Raw genomic sequence first — 15,570 nt, 5'->3', positions numbered from 1 at the left:
AGCTATGGAACACGACGACATCCTTTGAAAGAACTCCAAGCATAACGATCAACAAGCTGCAATAACTTTTATTTACTGACTTAATCTAAAACATGGAATCAAGCTGAAAGGAAGTCATCCTTCTCAGTGTTTTATTTTTCCCAAAATTTAAGAAATAGAAGTCAGCTGGATCTAAAATTAAGGTATCATAAGACGTGCCCATTATGCTTCCAATTCTCTCTCCCACCCCGCTCTTTTTTCAGTAATGAATGCACAGTAGTAGTTATTTGCAGTAAGGAAAACCTCTAAACATCTACTGCATGATACTGGGGCCTCAGTATAGAAAGTGGAAGCTTATTAAATTAGAGCTTGTATAATAAAACACTCTCAGAAAATGGACCCTGGCTCAAAAATATCAGATGTACCTCTCACTGGCACAGCTAATGGAATTACAGCAGGGATTAAATTTCACCCACTGAGACTTCAGTAATTACTGCAGAATATATTTCAATTTCATGTGGTATGTTGGTATAGTCATACGTTTTCACGAAGGCCAACACTTCTTACGCACTCACTTACTCTGTCAATAGGAGAAACAGTGTGTAAATGCAAACATTAGGCATATGGACCACCAAACTCCAAAATAAACTACCGTATTTTTCGCTCTATAAGACGCACCAGACCACAAGTTTTTGGAGGAGGAAAACAAGAAAAAAAATATTCTGAATCTCAGAAGCCAGAACAGCAAGAGGGATCGCTGCGCAGTGAAAGCAGCAATCCCTCTTGCTGTTCTGACTTCTGGGATAGCTGCGCAGCCTGCATTCGCTCCATAAGACACACACACATTTCCCCTTACTTTTTAGGAGAGAAAAAGTGAGTCTTATAGAGCAAAAAATACGGTATATCAGAGTAACTTATTTTAAAAACTTGATCTTTAAAGGAAAAAAGACGCTACTTGAAATCTGTAAATACAAAGAAAGCTGTTTTTTTCCCACTTGACACCAACTAGTGTGAACAGCAGTAAGTATCAAGACAGCTTGGTTCTCAAATGGAAGCAGATACATCTTGTTTGTTTGATCGCTTAACCAGGTTGAAATCATAAAGCCCATTGGGAAATGATCAATAATGAATTTGAAAAAAATATTTCGGAAGAATTTTCCAAAGAGGCCAGAGGCTTTCCTGTTAGGAATAATGAGGTCCAAGGTACCAAGTAAACAAATAAATATGTTTATGTATGCCACTACAGCAGCCAGAATCCTATATGCACAAAGATGGAGAAAGGAGATAGTACCTACAAAGGAGGAGTGGCAGATGAAATTAATGGAATATGCAGAATTAGCAAGCTTAACCAGAAAAATTAGAGAGCAAGAAGAGAAAAGTTTTAAAGAGGAATGGAAGCCATTTGTAGACTACCTAAAAAAACCATTTTAAAAATGTTAGAACTTGAGTCGGTTTAGAGTAAGTTCAGTAGTTAACGTTTATAATGAGAAGAATTAGAATGTTTAAATAGTTAGAAAAATAGAATATGCAGCAGGAATGGGAAATTTTAGGGAGCCATGGAAGGATGGACGGGAAGTCAATGGAACAGAATTATGGATTAGTGTCATGTATCTATTTTTCCCCTTTTTCTTCTTCTTCCTTTTCTTTCACTTTTTTATTTTTTATTCTTCAGTTCGGTATTTTGTATTCTTATAATTTTTTTAAAAAATGAAATCATAAAGTCCATTCAGTTATGAACACGATTTCACACTGCCCTATCTTTAGCCACCAAAAGCCAATTCGTTTTTTTAAAAGATTTATTGTATGCTTCTGGAACATATTTAGACTTGTGTTTTGGTGAGCCTCCGGGAAGAAGGGCACACATCACTGCATGCTTCCAGCAGCTCTAATCTGGCATGCGGATGCTACACTTAAAAGAGAGTACACCTCATCAGCTTAGAGGTTTGTAATGGAACATAGCTGGCATCAATCCAATCCATTTGGGCTTTAGTGAGTCACTAGGAAATCAAAGCATTTGCCAATGATGGGCTGTGTTTATTTCCCCTAATGTGAACTGATTTGCCGATCAGGACTTGCCGATCAGAAGGTTGGCAGTTCGAATCCTCACGACGGGGTGAGCTCCCGTTGCTCGGTTGCTGCTCCTGCCAACCTAGCAGTTCAAAAGCACGTCAAAGTGCAAGTAGATAAATAGGTATCGCTCAGGCGGGAAGGTAAACGGCGTTTCCGTGCACTGCTCTGGTTTGCCAGAAGCGGCTTAGTCATGCTGGCCACATGACCTGGAAGCTGTACACTGGCTCCCTCAGCCAATAAAGCGAGATGAGCGCCGCAACCCCAGAGTCGGTCACGACTGGACCTAATGGTCAGGGTCCCTTTACCTTTAATATCATATCATATCCTATCCTATCATATCATAATTATAATATAATATAATATAATATAATATAATATAATATAATATAATATAGCATTAGCAAGCAGTGATTTCTCAGTGGCCTTACAAGCTTATGCACACACAAGTCAAAGAAATGTCAGTCTCCAGAATTTAAGGAACGCCTACATTTTAAAAGCCTTTTTGGGGATTTAACTCCCCTAATCTGTAAACAGAGCAGCCAGTGCTTCCCAACAGGCTTAATAAAGAGACCCATTGTCAAATACTTTGTTAGATGCTGCTTTTGCATAACAGATTTCATTTCCCCTCATAATCCCACAACATGATTTTTAGCTCCGTAAATCCAGCATTTCATTTAGGTTTTTTATTCTTCTGGTTTGATTTCTTCATTATACTAATCAACATCAATCCTCATTAAACACCAGAATGAACACTGCTGACTTCCGCAAGGAACAAAATTCCACCAATGACTCAAGTCAACCATACAAATCTATTAACATTCCTTCATTTCAAAATGTCAAGCTAATGGGTAAGGACTTGCCATTGGGCGGCGGGGGGGGGGGGGAGGGCTGAGAATTCTACCACAATACAAAAAAATATAATGAGAACTGGTAAAGTGAATTATAAGGATTTCTACCTTCAGGGCACAGAATACATTATATATAATATGCAATTCAAAAGGGAAGGGAATTGAAAGGATGAACTTTTCTATTTGTAATTAAATGAAAGAAAAATTACTATATGGATGTGAATACTTAATAGTACTGAGTGTTTCTACAAAGGTGTTGCATTTTTAAAGCTTCATTTTATGAAAGCTTATTGGACTGAAAAAGAAAGGGATGTATTCCCAACAACAGAGCTTTTTTTAGGGTTGAAGTTGTTGAGGGTTTTTTAGGGTTGAAGTTTTGTTTAGGATTTTACCCCAGGAAATAAACTACCACAGAGGCCGGATTAAACCGACCAGCGGGCCGAAATTGGGCCCCTGATATTGGAAACTGCTATATATAATTACTAAGAAACTCAGGTGGAAGAGATTTGAGGAAGTCAAGTAATATGTTTATGTAGATGGATTTTGATTGATTAATTAAGTTTTTGTTTATGTGATGATTTGATGTATTTTATGTTATGTGTTCTTTTTTCTTTTTCCATTTCATTCTTTTTTCTTTATTATTGTTGGCTCTTTCTTCTGTTATGTTTATGTATGGAAAATAATAAATATTATTGTAAAAAAGAAGAAGAAAGAAATTGGGCCCCTGAAACGGACTTTGGACATGCCTGAAGTAGATAAACAACTTCTGGTCTTGACTTTAACTGAAAATGTTACAATGTTTAAAGGTTGGTTCAAATCCCAACCTGTTAGATTACCAATATTAAATGGAGCTGATTTTAGGGACAAAAAATATATATGTCATGAGCTCATTTACTGGCAAATATGCCACAGGGCAAAGGACTAATTAATGAAATGAAGGAAAGTTGCAAGACCATGATGTTTGTTGAGTTTACACACAGTACGTCCTACAATTAATGTGACCCACAGAAAATGTGTGAGAAGGGTTCCTTGCAGACACCCTACATTTCCAAAACAAGACACTACATTGATACACATCAGATGATCAGGCTTGTTTCCAGTTCTTATAACACTTCCCCGCTTTTGCAACTAGATCTTGAAGAATAGAAGAGTTTAGATGTGTCACCCTCAATTAAGATAAAGAGACATAATCACACAGCTGGTGAGAAGATGTCCACTCAGGAATGAATGCACAAGATGAAATTAAAATTATTGCTGGTCAAAGCTTCTGGATGGAAGCAAGGCATGGCTTTTTATGCATGTACTCCATGTGTAGTACATATTGGTTTCTCTTTTTCTTGATTGGCGTACATCTGGAGGGAAGCTTACATAAGCTGCTTTTTGGTCATCTGGAGGGAATTCTGTTTGGTTCAGTTTATGTTCCACACGTTCTTATAAAATTTGCAAAGGCAAAGAATAACAAAATAACAAAATAAATAACGTATGGGCATCTTCCCAACACTGCCCACATTCCTCTGAGTTCATAAATGTGGAAAAACAAGCTTCACATTTTCATATACGATTGTATCCAGTGTTAGGTTATACCTAGAGAAGACCCACTGAAATCAATGGACATGACTAACTTAGGTCCATTCATTTCAATGGATCTGAGTGAAACCGAGCTGGATATAGTCTATAATGTTGTCTATTTTCCTTTAAAACTTTGCAAAATGTATTATATTATCAAATGAGAACGAATCACATGGATGACACTTTCCTTGCATTCTGTGTCCCACCAGCTCTGTTACCTTTGTGCAAGGCCACAATCTGCCATTGTTTGCTATCAGAATCCTTCAACTGCCCAGCAATCTTTCCTCCCATTTGGCTTTATTTAAAAATGAGGTTTTCTTTAATTCACAAAAACACTCACACCAATATTTCCCCAAAAATCTCCAGGAAGGGCCCAACCCTACCCTCTTTCTAACCCTGTTTCAGCCCCCTATTTAACTGCCATGCTGGCCCCATGGAAGAGATACCCTAGATCGGGGTCAGCAAGGTTTATCTTGCCTGGGCCAGATGAGTCCCGCAGAGATCCCTCCATGGATGCAATTTTGGGCATCTGCACATGTGCAGATGTGATTTTGGGCGTCTGCACATGCGCAGGCGCAATTTTCGGCACCACAAAAGCAAGTCGCTGCGCTGTGCCGGTTTAGCGCAGCGTGCAAGCAGGCAACTTGGTTTGGGGGCGGCTCCTGGGCCAGTCAAACAACCTCCATGGGCAGCTTTTGGCCCATGGGCCTTCGTCTGCTGACCCCTGCCCTAGATGATCAGCATGCAAATGTTGGAGGAAGTGGAATTTGAACACATATGGTTTTCTTTTTATTTTCCACAAGCTTGGGTGTTCAGGGCAAAAAGAAAAACGTTGCTGAATGTCCGGGCTAACGGATGGCTGTCTGGGTATTCTGTTCTGGGAACAAAGGAGGAGAAAAGATTGCATTACCTGAATCACAGGTTATGAGGCACTACCTAAATGGCATTGGGGTCATATTTCACTAATCATCGTTCCCCCCCCAAAAAAAAAACCCTAGTGCTGCAAATAAATTTATGCAGCAAATAGAATACCTTCTATCTCAAGTTCCATTAAGATTTCAAAGAGTTCTCACAATACAGAGAACAAATGAGGCCAAACAAAAATGGTAGCTAAATTGGCACACATTATTTTGTGGGATTTCTCGCACTCATCTCTTCAGAAGTGGACTTGGACTTTGATCTTGCAGACAATCACTGACGTTAATAGGACTCCTTTTGTAGAAGTTTAGGAGACTTGTCTTGAGCTGTAACTGAGATGCACTCAAATATAGGAGCAAAATTAAACTGAAATCTTGGTGACTTGTTTGCATAGAAAAGGGGGGGGTATAAAATGTATGTATCAGGGTGCCAGTTTCATTCTCTTCCTTTTTTGTTGAAATAAATGGACAGAAACCTCTTGCATCCTTAATAACTAGTTTCTGCTTGCAACCCTAGCTTTACACTTTCCTTTCCAAAGTTTAGAACAGATGAATTAAGACATGTCCATTGTGAATCACCAGTAAGGATTAACTACCATAGCAACCAATCTAAGCCGTTGCCCATATAACATCAAGAAAATTGCTGGATTTTCTTAAAGGTATGTTTCAGTAAGCTGGCATTTAGGTATGTGTCATGAATAGAACAAAAGGTTTGGCCTACTCTATATAGATTTTTACCACTGTATGAGGTAAATATTTTAACATCAACCTAGTTAATATTGTATTATTTGACTATATAAAAGAACAGTAAAATGCGTAAGAGACAAAAAACCTAAAGTAGAAAATACTGCACATATTATGAGAATCCTTTTATTTAACAAACTAACTCCCTCCTTTTATTTATTTTTGTTTACAAAAGAGCATAGCACTGGCAACATATGGAAGGAGGAATTTTTGGAAATTTGTGAACTCTCCCTTAAAGTGAGTTCAAGAATATACATGGATAAAGTAATAGACACTTCTCCTTAATATTCACCTCCATATCTACTGATTCAAATTTGATTTGGTAAAAAGGCAGGGACAAGTAAAAAATGCTCTAGACAATTATCGCAGTAGTTTTTAACACATGTAAAAGGAATGCAGTTCTGCACCAGATCATTACATTTTAAAATGATCTACAGAAATCAACATTAAAGGAAATGGCAAGGATTTAGTTCTGAATGAAACTGGCAATATCTTTACTTGGATTTTGGAAAGTAAACCTTTGGGGCAGCCAAATATTTATGGCCAACAGAGACCTTGCTATCCAACCCAGATTTTTTAATGGCTCTCAATACACTCAGCACTTCAGCGTTAGAAGTCAAGGGCTTCTGGGAACTCAAAATGAAGCGGGCTTGTGGACCATGTCTCTAACAGATGATAAATCTAGAAGCCCAAAACATGCAGTCAGCAATTTTGAGTACATAATTTTTCATGTTGCAGTAGATGAAAGCCAAACACCACTCCTGCTTTTGCCTTCAAAACCATCATTTGTGAAACTCTGCCGTCATTCAACAGAAGTTGGAGAAACCATTTATAGCACAATCTGAACCATGTCTACTCAAGAGTAAGCCCCATTAGACCACAGAGGGGCTGAATGCCAGGTAAACATGTATAGGATAGTAAACCTATCTGTTTGGTCTTCTAGGTATCTAAGCCAGTTATTACTGAGTAGTTTTTTGTTGTTTCCTTTTTAATTAAAAAAACAACAACAGAAAACTTGAAAGGCACACATTGACCATGTTCCAATGCAGTGGAAAGGATGAACTTAGACACAGGAGAAAATCTAAAGAAAGAATGAAGGAGATCACAGAAAAATCAGGGCATGATTTATGGAGGCAACAAAGCTACAAAGTCTAAGGGACACATATAAGAATTCCATGTGGGTGACAGCCACAAATGATGCTTAATTCTTGATATGTCACTATTTTATGCTGCAGGAGCTTCTCCCATCTTTTCCTCAGCCCCGTTTTATTTTCCAGTTACACCAGGCTGTCTACTGTTTCTCCCTCTCTAGTTAGCCTTCTTGCCATAGTACCTGAAGATCTCTTGACTTGGTGTCCCATATTGTGATGGTGCTACTGCTTTTTGCAATGCCTTCAAGAATATGGCTAAGGAAGGGGAGCTGGAAGATGAACTGAACTGATCGTCCTCTGTCATAGGGTGCCTGGAAGCCACACTTTTAACAAACGACAAGCTATTTTATGCTGCCGAGCATTCAGTATCAACACACACACAAACATAGACACCTGGAACTCAAAAGAATACCGCTGCGTGGGCAATCATTTAGCCCGCAGTGACTTTCAAAACCAGGACAGAGCCATTTCAGTGTTCTCTACAGCATCTAACACATCACTAGCACTAAATAAAACGATGTTGTCACAAGAGCTATATAAGGCTTCAAGATGAACACACTCTTCCCGATGCAAAGTAGCACATTTTGCAATGTTCGTCGTATTCAGGGTAGACATATGGAAATTAGTGGGGTGGAGACCTTTCATTTCAGTGGGATGTGACTTGGGTGGACATCACCCATACAGAACTGGGGGGAAATGGAAATGGGAGAGAATTAACCATCTCATACTGATCACATTAGTACTGCAGAATATCTTGTTGCTTTCAAATAATGAGTAATCTAACCTAACAGCCAGCAAGACGGCCTGCTGGATTTATTTTCTGCTCACATTTGTTGTAAACTCATTTAAGCTGTTTGCTAGACTGCCGGGATCACAGACTGGTTAAGGGAGATGCCTTGGTAGAATGCCTGATTTTAGCATGCATCACCACAGCCAAGTTAAGACAATGAAAAGAGCTGTCATAAAGCAAAGGTCAGCCACAAAACGATGTGATCATCATGAAAGACGCCAAGTGAGAAATAAGCTAGCCAAGGAAAAAGCAGACAGAATTATGACTGTTTTCCTCCTTCACAGATCCCATGAGCAGGTTTAGAAGAGGTTTATGCAATTTGTTCAACTTAAACTACTTGAACGACTTACCAGCCACAAGCTTTGTCGCCAAGATTTGGGGGCTTGCTCTCCTTTCTCAAAATCAGCATCACAGAAATGCTGACAATATCCAAATGAAAATATCTATGCTTATTCATCAAATGAAGCAATTCAAATACACTGAATGCTTTGAGGCTTTCCTTTCTTTGCACACACCCCATTCTCTTTTGAGCACGATCCTAAAGAAGAATTCTGGAGAACTTGGTAGTTTGGTCACAACTGTGTGGCATTTTGGTTCATCCTGTGGGTTAAACCACAGAGCCTAGGACTTGGACTGGACTGGACCTAATGGTCAGGGGTCCCTTTACCTTTAATATCTCTTACCCTATTATGGCTTTTTGAATTTTTTCTGAAGGACCAACACAACTCTCTACCATTTCCGTCAACCTTGCAACATAATAGATTCCCCAGAGCTTTTGGAATATGAAAGCAAAATATCTTTTAACATTTTAGAGGCTTGTAGTATTGTGGACAGTTTGAGCATATTACACCGATAGTGGCCCGATTGCACTGGCTGCCAATTGGTTTCTGAGCCCAATTCAAAGTGTTGCCCTTGACCTATAAAGGCTTAAGCAGCTCAGGACTGCAGTACAGTGGTACCTCAGGTCCAGAACTTAATTCGTTCTGGAGGTCCGCTCCTAACCTGAAACTGTTCTTAACCTGAGATACCACTTTAGCTAATGGGGCCTCCCACCGCCGCCGCACTCCTCTTCTTTCAGGTCTCTGGCTAATTAAGCAATCTATTTGTGGGGAGGTGTTATTATTTTGATTGTTATTATGTTGTTTATTTTTGTGTTTTTATCTTGCAAACTGTCCCATGATCCTAGGATGAAGGGCAGTATAGAAGTTAATAAAAAAAATGAAAAATAAATAAAGGAAGAGCTTGCTTTAGGGGGTGCGTATTACATGTTAATTTACTGATACTTGCGCTTAGACTCTCGGCAAGGAACAAAATGAATAAAAACAGTTAGGTATGAATTATATTGAATAAATATTTGCATTCATGTTCTAATTTCTGTTCAGGCCTACTTTATGATTTTGCTCAAAACTACAGGAAACATTGAGAAGACCCAGTAGAAACTGGTCAAATTCAGAACCTTCTATTAAGTTATTGGCCAGTTATTTTCCTTCCCTCCCCCCACTCAAGATAACCTGGGAAGGCCTCCCGCGCCAACTGTGTAACAGCAGAAAAACAAAACAGAGCTGGCTGCTAGTATCAAAAGCCATTTCCCCTCCATCTTCCTCCTCTAACAATTTCTCCAGCTCCACCCCAACATATGAACCAAGTATGTTCCTGACTAGCAACTGGAAATTACTTAATGACTGGAATTATTATAAAATAGAAGGTTCCAAGTTTTTGCCGCTATTTGGGAAAGTCACAGCTAACAAATTGAAGTAACCACGTTTCCTTCAGAAACCTTTAAGAGCTGGAAAGTTGTAGTTACTTTAGCAGAGTCCCCAATATAAGGCATAATGAAGCAATTTAGGGAATGGAGGAATCAAGGGTCAAAAGGTGCTTTGGCACGGCACCTTAGAGACTAAGAGAGGAATTCAACGCCATGCTGTTACAAGCTTTTTGCCAGCGCACGCATTTCTGGATGCTCAATGTAACAAGTTTTTGGGGTTCTCTAGACACACACACGCGGGTGGCGCTGTGGGTTAAAGCCTCAGCACCTAGGGCTTGCCGATCGAAAGGTCGGCGGTTCGAATCCCCGCGGCGGGGTGCGCTCCCGCTGCTCGGTCCCAGCGCCTGCCAACCTAGCAGTTCGAAAGCACTCCCGGGTGCAAGTAGATAAATAGGTACCGCTTACCAGCGGGAAGGTAAACGGCGTTCCGTGTGCTGCGCTGGCTCACCAGATGCAGCTTTGTCATGCTGGCCACGCGACCCGGAAGTGTCTCCAGACAGCGCTGGCCCCCGGCCTATAGATGTGAGATGGGCGCACAAACCCCAGAGTCTGTCAAGACTGGCCCGCTCGGGCAGGGGTACCTTTACCTTTACCTAGACACACACACACCCAAAGCCAATCTGGGATGGGCGCAGTAGGAGGACAGCAGGGAAACTGCATTACACTAGTGGAAGTCCTTACATCAGATACATGAAATGAGCCACAAAGATTGTAGGCATATATGGCCATACTTATGAGGGCCATTAAGTTTTAGCCCAGTTAAGGAATGAGTTCTTAAAACAAGAAAGAAGCTTGTGGCACCTTAAAGACTATCAAAATTATTGTGGTATTATTTCATGCACTGCACTAGCCTACATCGGATTTAATTCATTAGCAAAGCATCTAATAAGTGGCAAAGGAAATGGATTTATTTTTTTTTAATATCCAGAAATGGAAGGCAGCCACAAAAAAGGATTTCAAATGCTTCATGGCACCAGGAACCACCAGACCTGAACTAGTGTTTGTAGCATGCAGGGAAAATATTTTGCAGCATTAACAAAATGACCAACATTTAAACCAACTGTTGTGTGTGAGAGGAGAGAGTGGATTTTGAGCTATGCAAATAATCCGATTATCACTTTATTTGTTAGCTCCTGAATTCTTTTATTTACTTGTCAGGGTTCCTAGCCCACCTCCCAAATGGAAAATAACTCAAGCTAATTAGGGCAGAAATCAAAAATTATTAGTAAGACGCCATTATCCTAAAGAGAATCCAAGAAAAGTTTATTTTTCACAACATCATCACAACTTTTTCCAGTACTAGGAATATTTTGGCTGGTTTTTAAGACTACTAATAGTAGGCAGTTGCAGAATTTCATTAGTAGGTGGCAGTCCATGAAGACATTATCTTTTTCTCTTTATACCCAAATGAATAAGTGGATCCTTACAGGACACTCCTCCTTCCACTGCCTTTTTAGCAGATGGTGCTGCAGAATAAGATTTCAAGAAGCTTAAAAATTTGCAGCATAAGGTAATTACTACCAAACCTGTTTTTTGGAATAAATCTAAACTTCTTCTTTTTTTTAATTTGGAGAAAAACATGAAGTTATAAAAACCGGCCAAGGTTTTTCAAATTACCCTTTAACATAAAGTATGAAAAAATATAGGACAACATACCTGAAAAAGAACATAAACAGGGCAGCTGTAATGCAGAACAAAAGGACCTACAAAAAGGAAAAAGAACATTATTATAAATAGTTGTTACCAAGAAGTGTGTAGACACTGATTCTGGGTTGTGAAAAGCTTGAAAAAAACCTGGGGGGAAGAGGAGTGAGGATTCAGAATTATCTGTATTTTATTTTATTTTTTAAAAATAATTGAAGTGTGATGGTATAAGTGAAATAAACCCCTACAGTATGGTTATCCTGAATTCTCTGCATAATGCATATTAATAAAATGATGAAATTTTCATCCTCCCTTAGAGCACAATTGTAAGGGAAATGAACTTGTTTCAGATCACCTGATTCTGTGAGATCAGCTCTCCCAAACACATCATTTTGGAAAAAAGATCAGTGGGTCAGAATAAGAGTGCCAAATTATTTATTGTTTTCAAATTTAACAAGTTTGAGGTCTCTTCAAGCGTCCCTTATTTCCAACGTACTTTGATTCCAACATTCTGAAGATTTCTGCCTCCTGCTGTCCAAGTGCTAAGGGATTTGGGAACGCTGCATGGAATACTAGAGCAATGAGATTACAGAGCAGGAGTCCAAAAAGTTTTATGGCAAAAAAAAGAGGCCTGCCATTTTGATACTTTTATGGCTTAATCTTTCTTTCTGGTTTCCAAGCCTTTTTTTTTAAAAAAAAAAAAAGCTTACATTTTCTGTGGAATCATTCTTTTGTCAAAGCTTTTACAAATGAGAATGCTCTGGGATTTATTTTAATGTTTAGCTAGACATGTTTTGTAGAGTGTCAAAAAACCCCCTGTGTGAAATATGTTTTTGTACAGTTGGTCATATGGGATTTCATAAGGTGCTAAGTGGTTTCTTTTTTTAAAAAAGAAACAGATGAGAAATGAACTTTGATGCTGAAGGTATATACAGATGATTAGCAACTGAAGTGATGGAATGAAACATGGGTTAAAAGAAAGCTGCACAGGCAATTTCCACCCTCTGTCTCTCTTTAAACATCCCTATGGACACAAACTTTGTCCTTGTCCTAGCCAGCACTGAACTTCTGCCAAAAGCAAAGTAGTGTTAGTTTCAGCAGCCTGTGGTCCAAAAAGTGCCTCCAGCAGCTGCAGTTCTCCTCTGGCCTTGAAGGGACTCCTTCCTGTTCAACCTTCAGCAGAACTTTGGCTTGGGAGCACAGTTCATTCTCTCTCTTTCAACAGGCAGCTTAGCAGATCACCAGACAAGCTGCTCACTCTCCTTTCAACTCCTTGTCCTTCCTTCTCCCACCCTACTGTTTTCTTTTCTCATGTATAACAGCGCAGGATGGGTCTCTGCTGTGTCCTACTGCCGTTCCCAGGATTCCTGGAGCTTTGTTCCTGTTTGCTAGTCTTAGTTTTGTCCTTCACCTGTCCTGGAGAACTGATCCTTGAAGAAGACTCAAAGATTCGTAGAGTCGTAGGGTTGGAAGGGAACCCAAGGGTTGTCCAACCTCCAGCAATGCAGGAAGCACAGCTAACTCACATCCCAATAACTAAACTTCTAGAAAAGTCAGGTCAACAGAAGGGAGCATCTCCCAGGCTGAGATGAGGCCTCCTTCCTCTGCTAGGCCCAACAGGAAGAAGGCGAGTTTACAGACTTACTAGACTAGCCAAAAAGTACAAAGTCACCAGACAAACTTGGCAGATATACAGATATTAGTAAGTTGGCGTCCTGGACTGAATTCTAGAAAGCATTGTGAATAATATACGAGTCAGAAGAAATAAGTACAAGCAACTTCCCATTTGTGCATATAGCACACATGTGCCATTTTTGGCACCGGAAGAGGGCAGGGCAGGCTTATGCTGACCCATGTGGGGCCTTGGAGCACACTCCTGTGTAAATGGGGAGTTGCCTGTATAGAGTTTTCAAGCAGCCATTTTGTGAAAATCCCACATTAACCCTTAGTATACCATACCATAACATAAAAGTAAATAAAAACAGAAACTTTAGCATCTTTTGCAGGGGTAACAGCCACTTTGTAACAGAGAGAAAATCCTGGTCACAAAAATTATAATTTGGGGTTGGGGCTCGGCTTTATGGTGGGATGGAACCTCGGTACCAAACTACAAGATAAGGATAAGGAATAATATCTCTCCCCAAACGACTGTGGGGGTGTCCCTTTACTCCCCCATTCTTTTCAAGGCACATCGATTTTTCTTGCTCCCTCACTGCTTTTTTCACTTCCCCAAATTTCCTGTCTTTTCTTCCTTCCTGTATCTTTCTCCGTTGATTCTTATTTTCTCTTTCCTTTTTCATGTTCTATCTTTCAGTTGGGGTGGGCAGGGAAGACAAGTATTGTGCTGGTTGCTTGTAAAGAAGAAAGCTTGGGATATATCTCTTGCATGTCCCTGACAGACATGCAAGTTAAACTAAGGTTACCAGAATTTTTTTTCAATGACTCCGGGGACACTTTTCAACTTCAATGGATTTTGTCAGGGGACTGATTTGTAAATCTGGGGACAGTCCCCGGGAACGTCTCATAACCTTAAGTTAAACCTAAAGAGGCTGGAATTCTCCAAGTCCTGTTCCCTTCCCCAACCATTAATGTACATTGGAGGCATTCATCAGGATTTGGGCCGAGCGACAACTAGCAAGTCTACAGAAGCATCCAGACTATGGGCTGACATACAATTATTTCAACAGTTAACTACAATTGCACATATATAAACACTGCTTGCAACTCCCTGCCGTTTTCTCCACGTGCTTCCATTGCTACCTTCTGGCAAAGATCCATGCATAATTTCAGCACAAATATGCGGCCACAATTGCATCTCAGCATGTTGGTTTAAGTTAATTATTTTATTTTTCCAGCAGTGGGTGATGCTGGCAGCAGTTCAAATTGCTACAAGGCCTTTTTGATCATTAACAGCCAACTTGGGAGCATGTGATTAAAGGCTGGATTCAAACTAAGCTTGCTCCACTGGGTTTTTTCTCCCTCACAAAAATAGCCTCTGTTCGTTTTTTCAGATTTTTTTTTTAAAAAACCACTCAGACTATTAGTATTGTTTCTATACTTCATGACAAAGAAGATGAAATTTAAAAGCACCTTTGCAAAAGACTAGGTCACCTGCAGGTACAATAACGTTCTGACACTTAACCTTTAATGTTTGCCAACTCCACAAAACAAACTCTTCTCACTAGGGAGCTTGGCTTGAACATTAAGTACAATGCATTGTACAGATCAGCACAATCTTGAAGGTAACCTTGCTGTAGGAGTTGTTTTTTTAAGGCTTAATCTTCTACCAGATAAATTGCTACTTTACCTTTACATTTTACTTCTAGTTAGATGAAACTGGCAGGAAGTTTCTCATGTAGCTGCTTAAGACATTTTTCAGTGACTAAAAAGTGGACAATTTCAGGGACAGAGAAGCCACATTCATACCATACATCTAAAGCGCTGCGATACCCCTTTAATCAGTCAGAGCTTCCTTCAAAGAATTCTGGGAGCTGTAGTTTCTTAAGGGTGCTGAGAGCTATTAGGAGCTTATTAGCCCCTTCTGGAGCTACAGTTCCCAGAATGGTTTAATTGTCAAGCCCTCTTCCCAAAGAGCCCTGTGAATTGTGGCTCTGGGGCGGAAATGGGGTCTCGCAGCCACTCTCAGCACCCTTAAGAAACCTGTTTCCAGAATTCTTTGGGTGTGGGGAACCCTGACTGCCAGGGCTGTCTATACCCAGGGTGCAAGGGGTGCGGGGCACCTGGGCACCAAATGGATACCTACTGTATACCGGTCGCTCTCAATTGGCAGCAGTGGAAAGCAATGGAGCAAAAGCCCCTATCCCCTCCTCTTCCGCTCTGTTACTCCGCCAAATGCAGTATTTTCCGCTGCACTGTTGTTACAGGTGAGCGACCCCCCCCCAAAAAAAAGGTCAACAACTTTTGGTTCCCCCCCTCCCCGGCAGCGCGTATGCTGACTGCTTTAAAGTGGTGTGATAGTGCTCTAAATGTATGGTGTGAAAGCGGCCAGAGACAAAATCCAATCCTCTTGCACAGGGTTGTTAATATTGAGAGTGGTATGCACTTTTGGTAGCAATACGACACTTACGGACAA

The 15,570-nt window shown here is 40.2% G+C and overlaps 1 protein-coding gene across 1 annotated transcript in view; it reads right to left on the bottom strand.

The window, feature by feature from the left end:
* Positions 1 to 15,570, bottom strand: part of TMEM135 (transmembrane protein 135) — a 169,280-nt gene that overhangs the window by 46,990 nt on the left and 106,720 nt on the right. The window contains exon 6 of the mRNA XM_082219420.1: positions 11,490 to 11,536. Within this exon, the coding sequence (XP_082075546.1) occupies positions 11,490 to 11,536 (47 nt within the window). The remainder of the gene's footprint in view (positions 1 to 11,489; positions 11,537 to 15,570) is intronic.

The sequence above is a fragment of the Podarcis vaucheri genome, assembly GCF_965113315.1.
Source record: "Podarcis vaucheri genome assembly, chromosome: 4".
NCBI lineage: Eukaryota > Metazoa > Chordata > Lepidosauria > Squamata > Lacertidae > Podarcis > Podarcis vaucheri.
The sequence above is the reverse complement of the archived record's forward strand: the minus strand, read 5'-3'. Positions and strand labels throughout refer to the sequence as shown.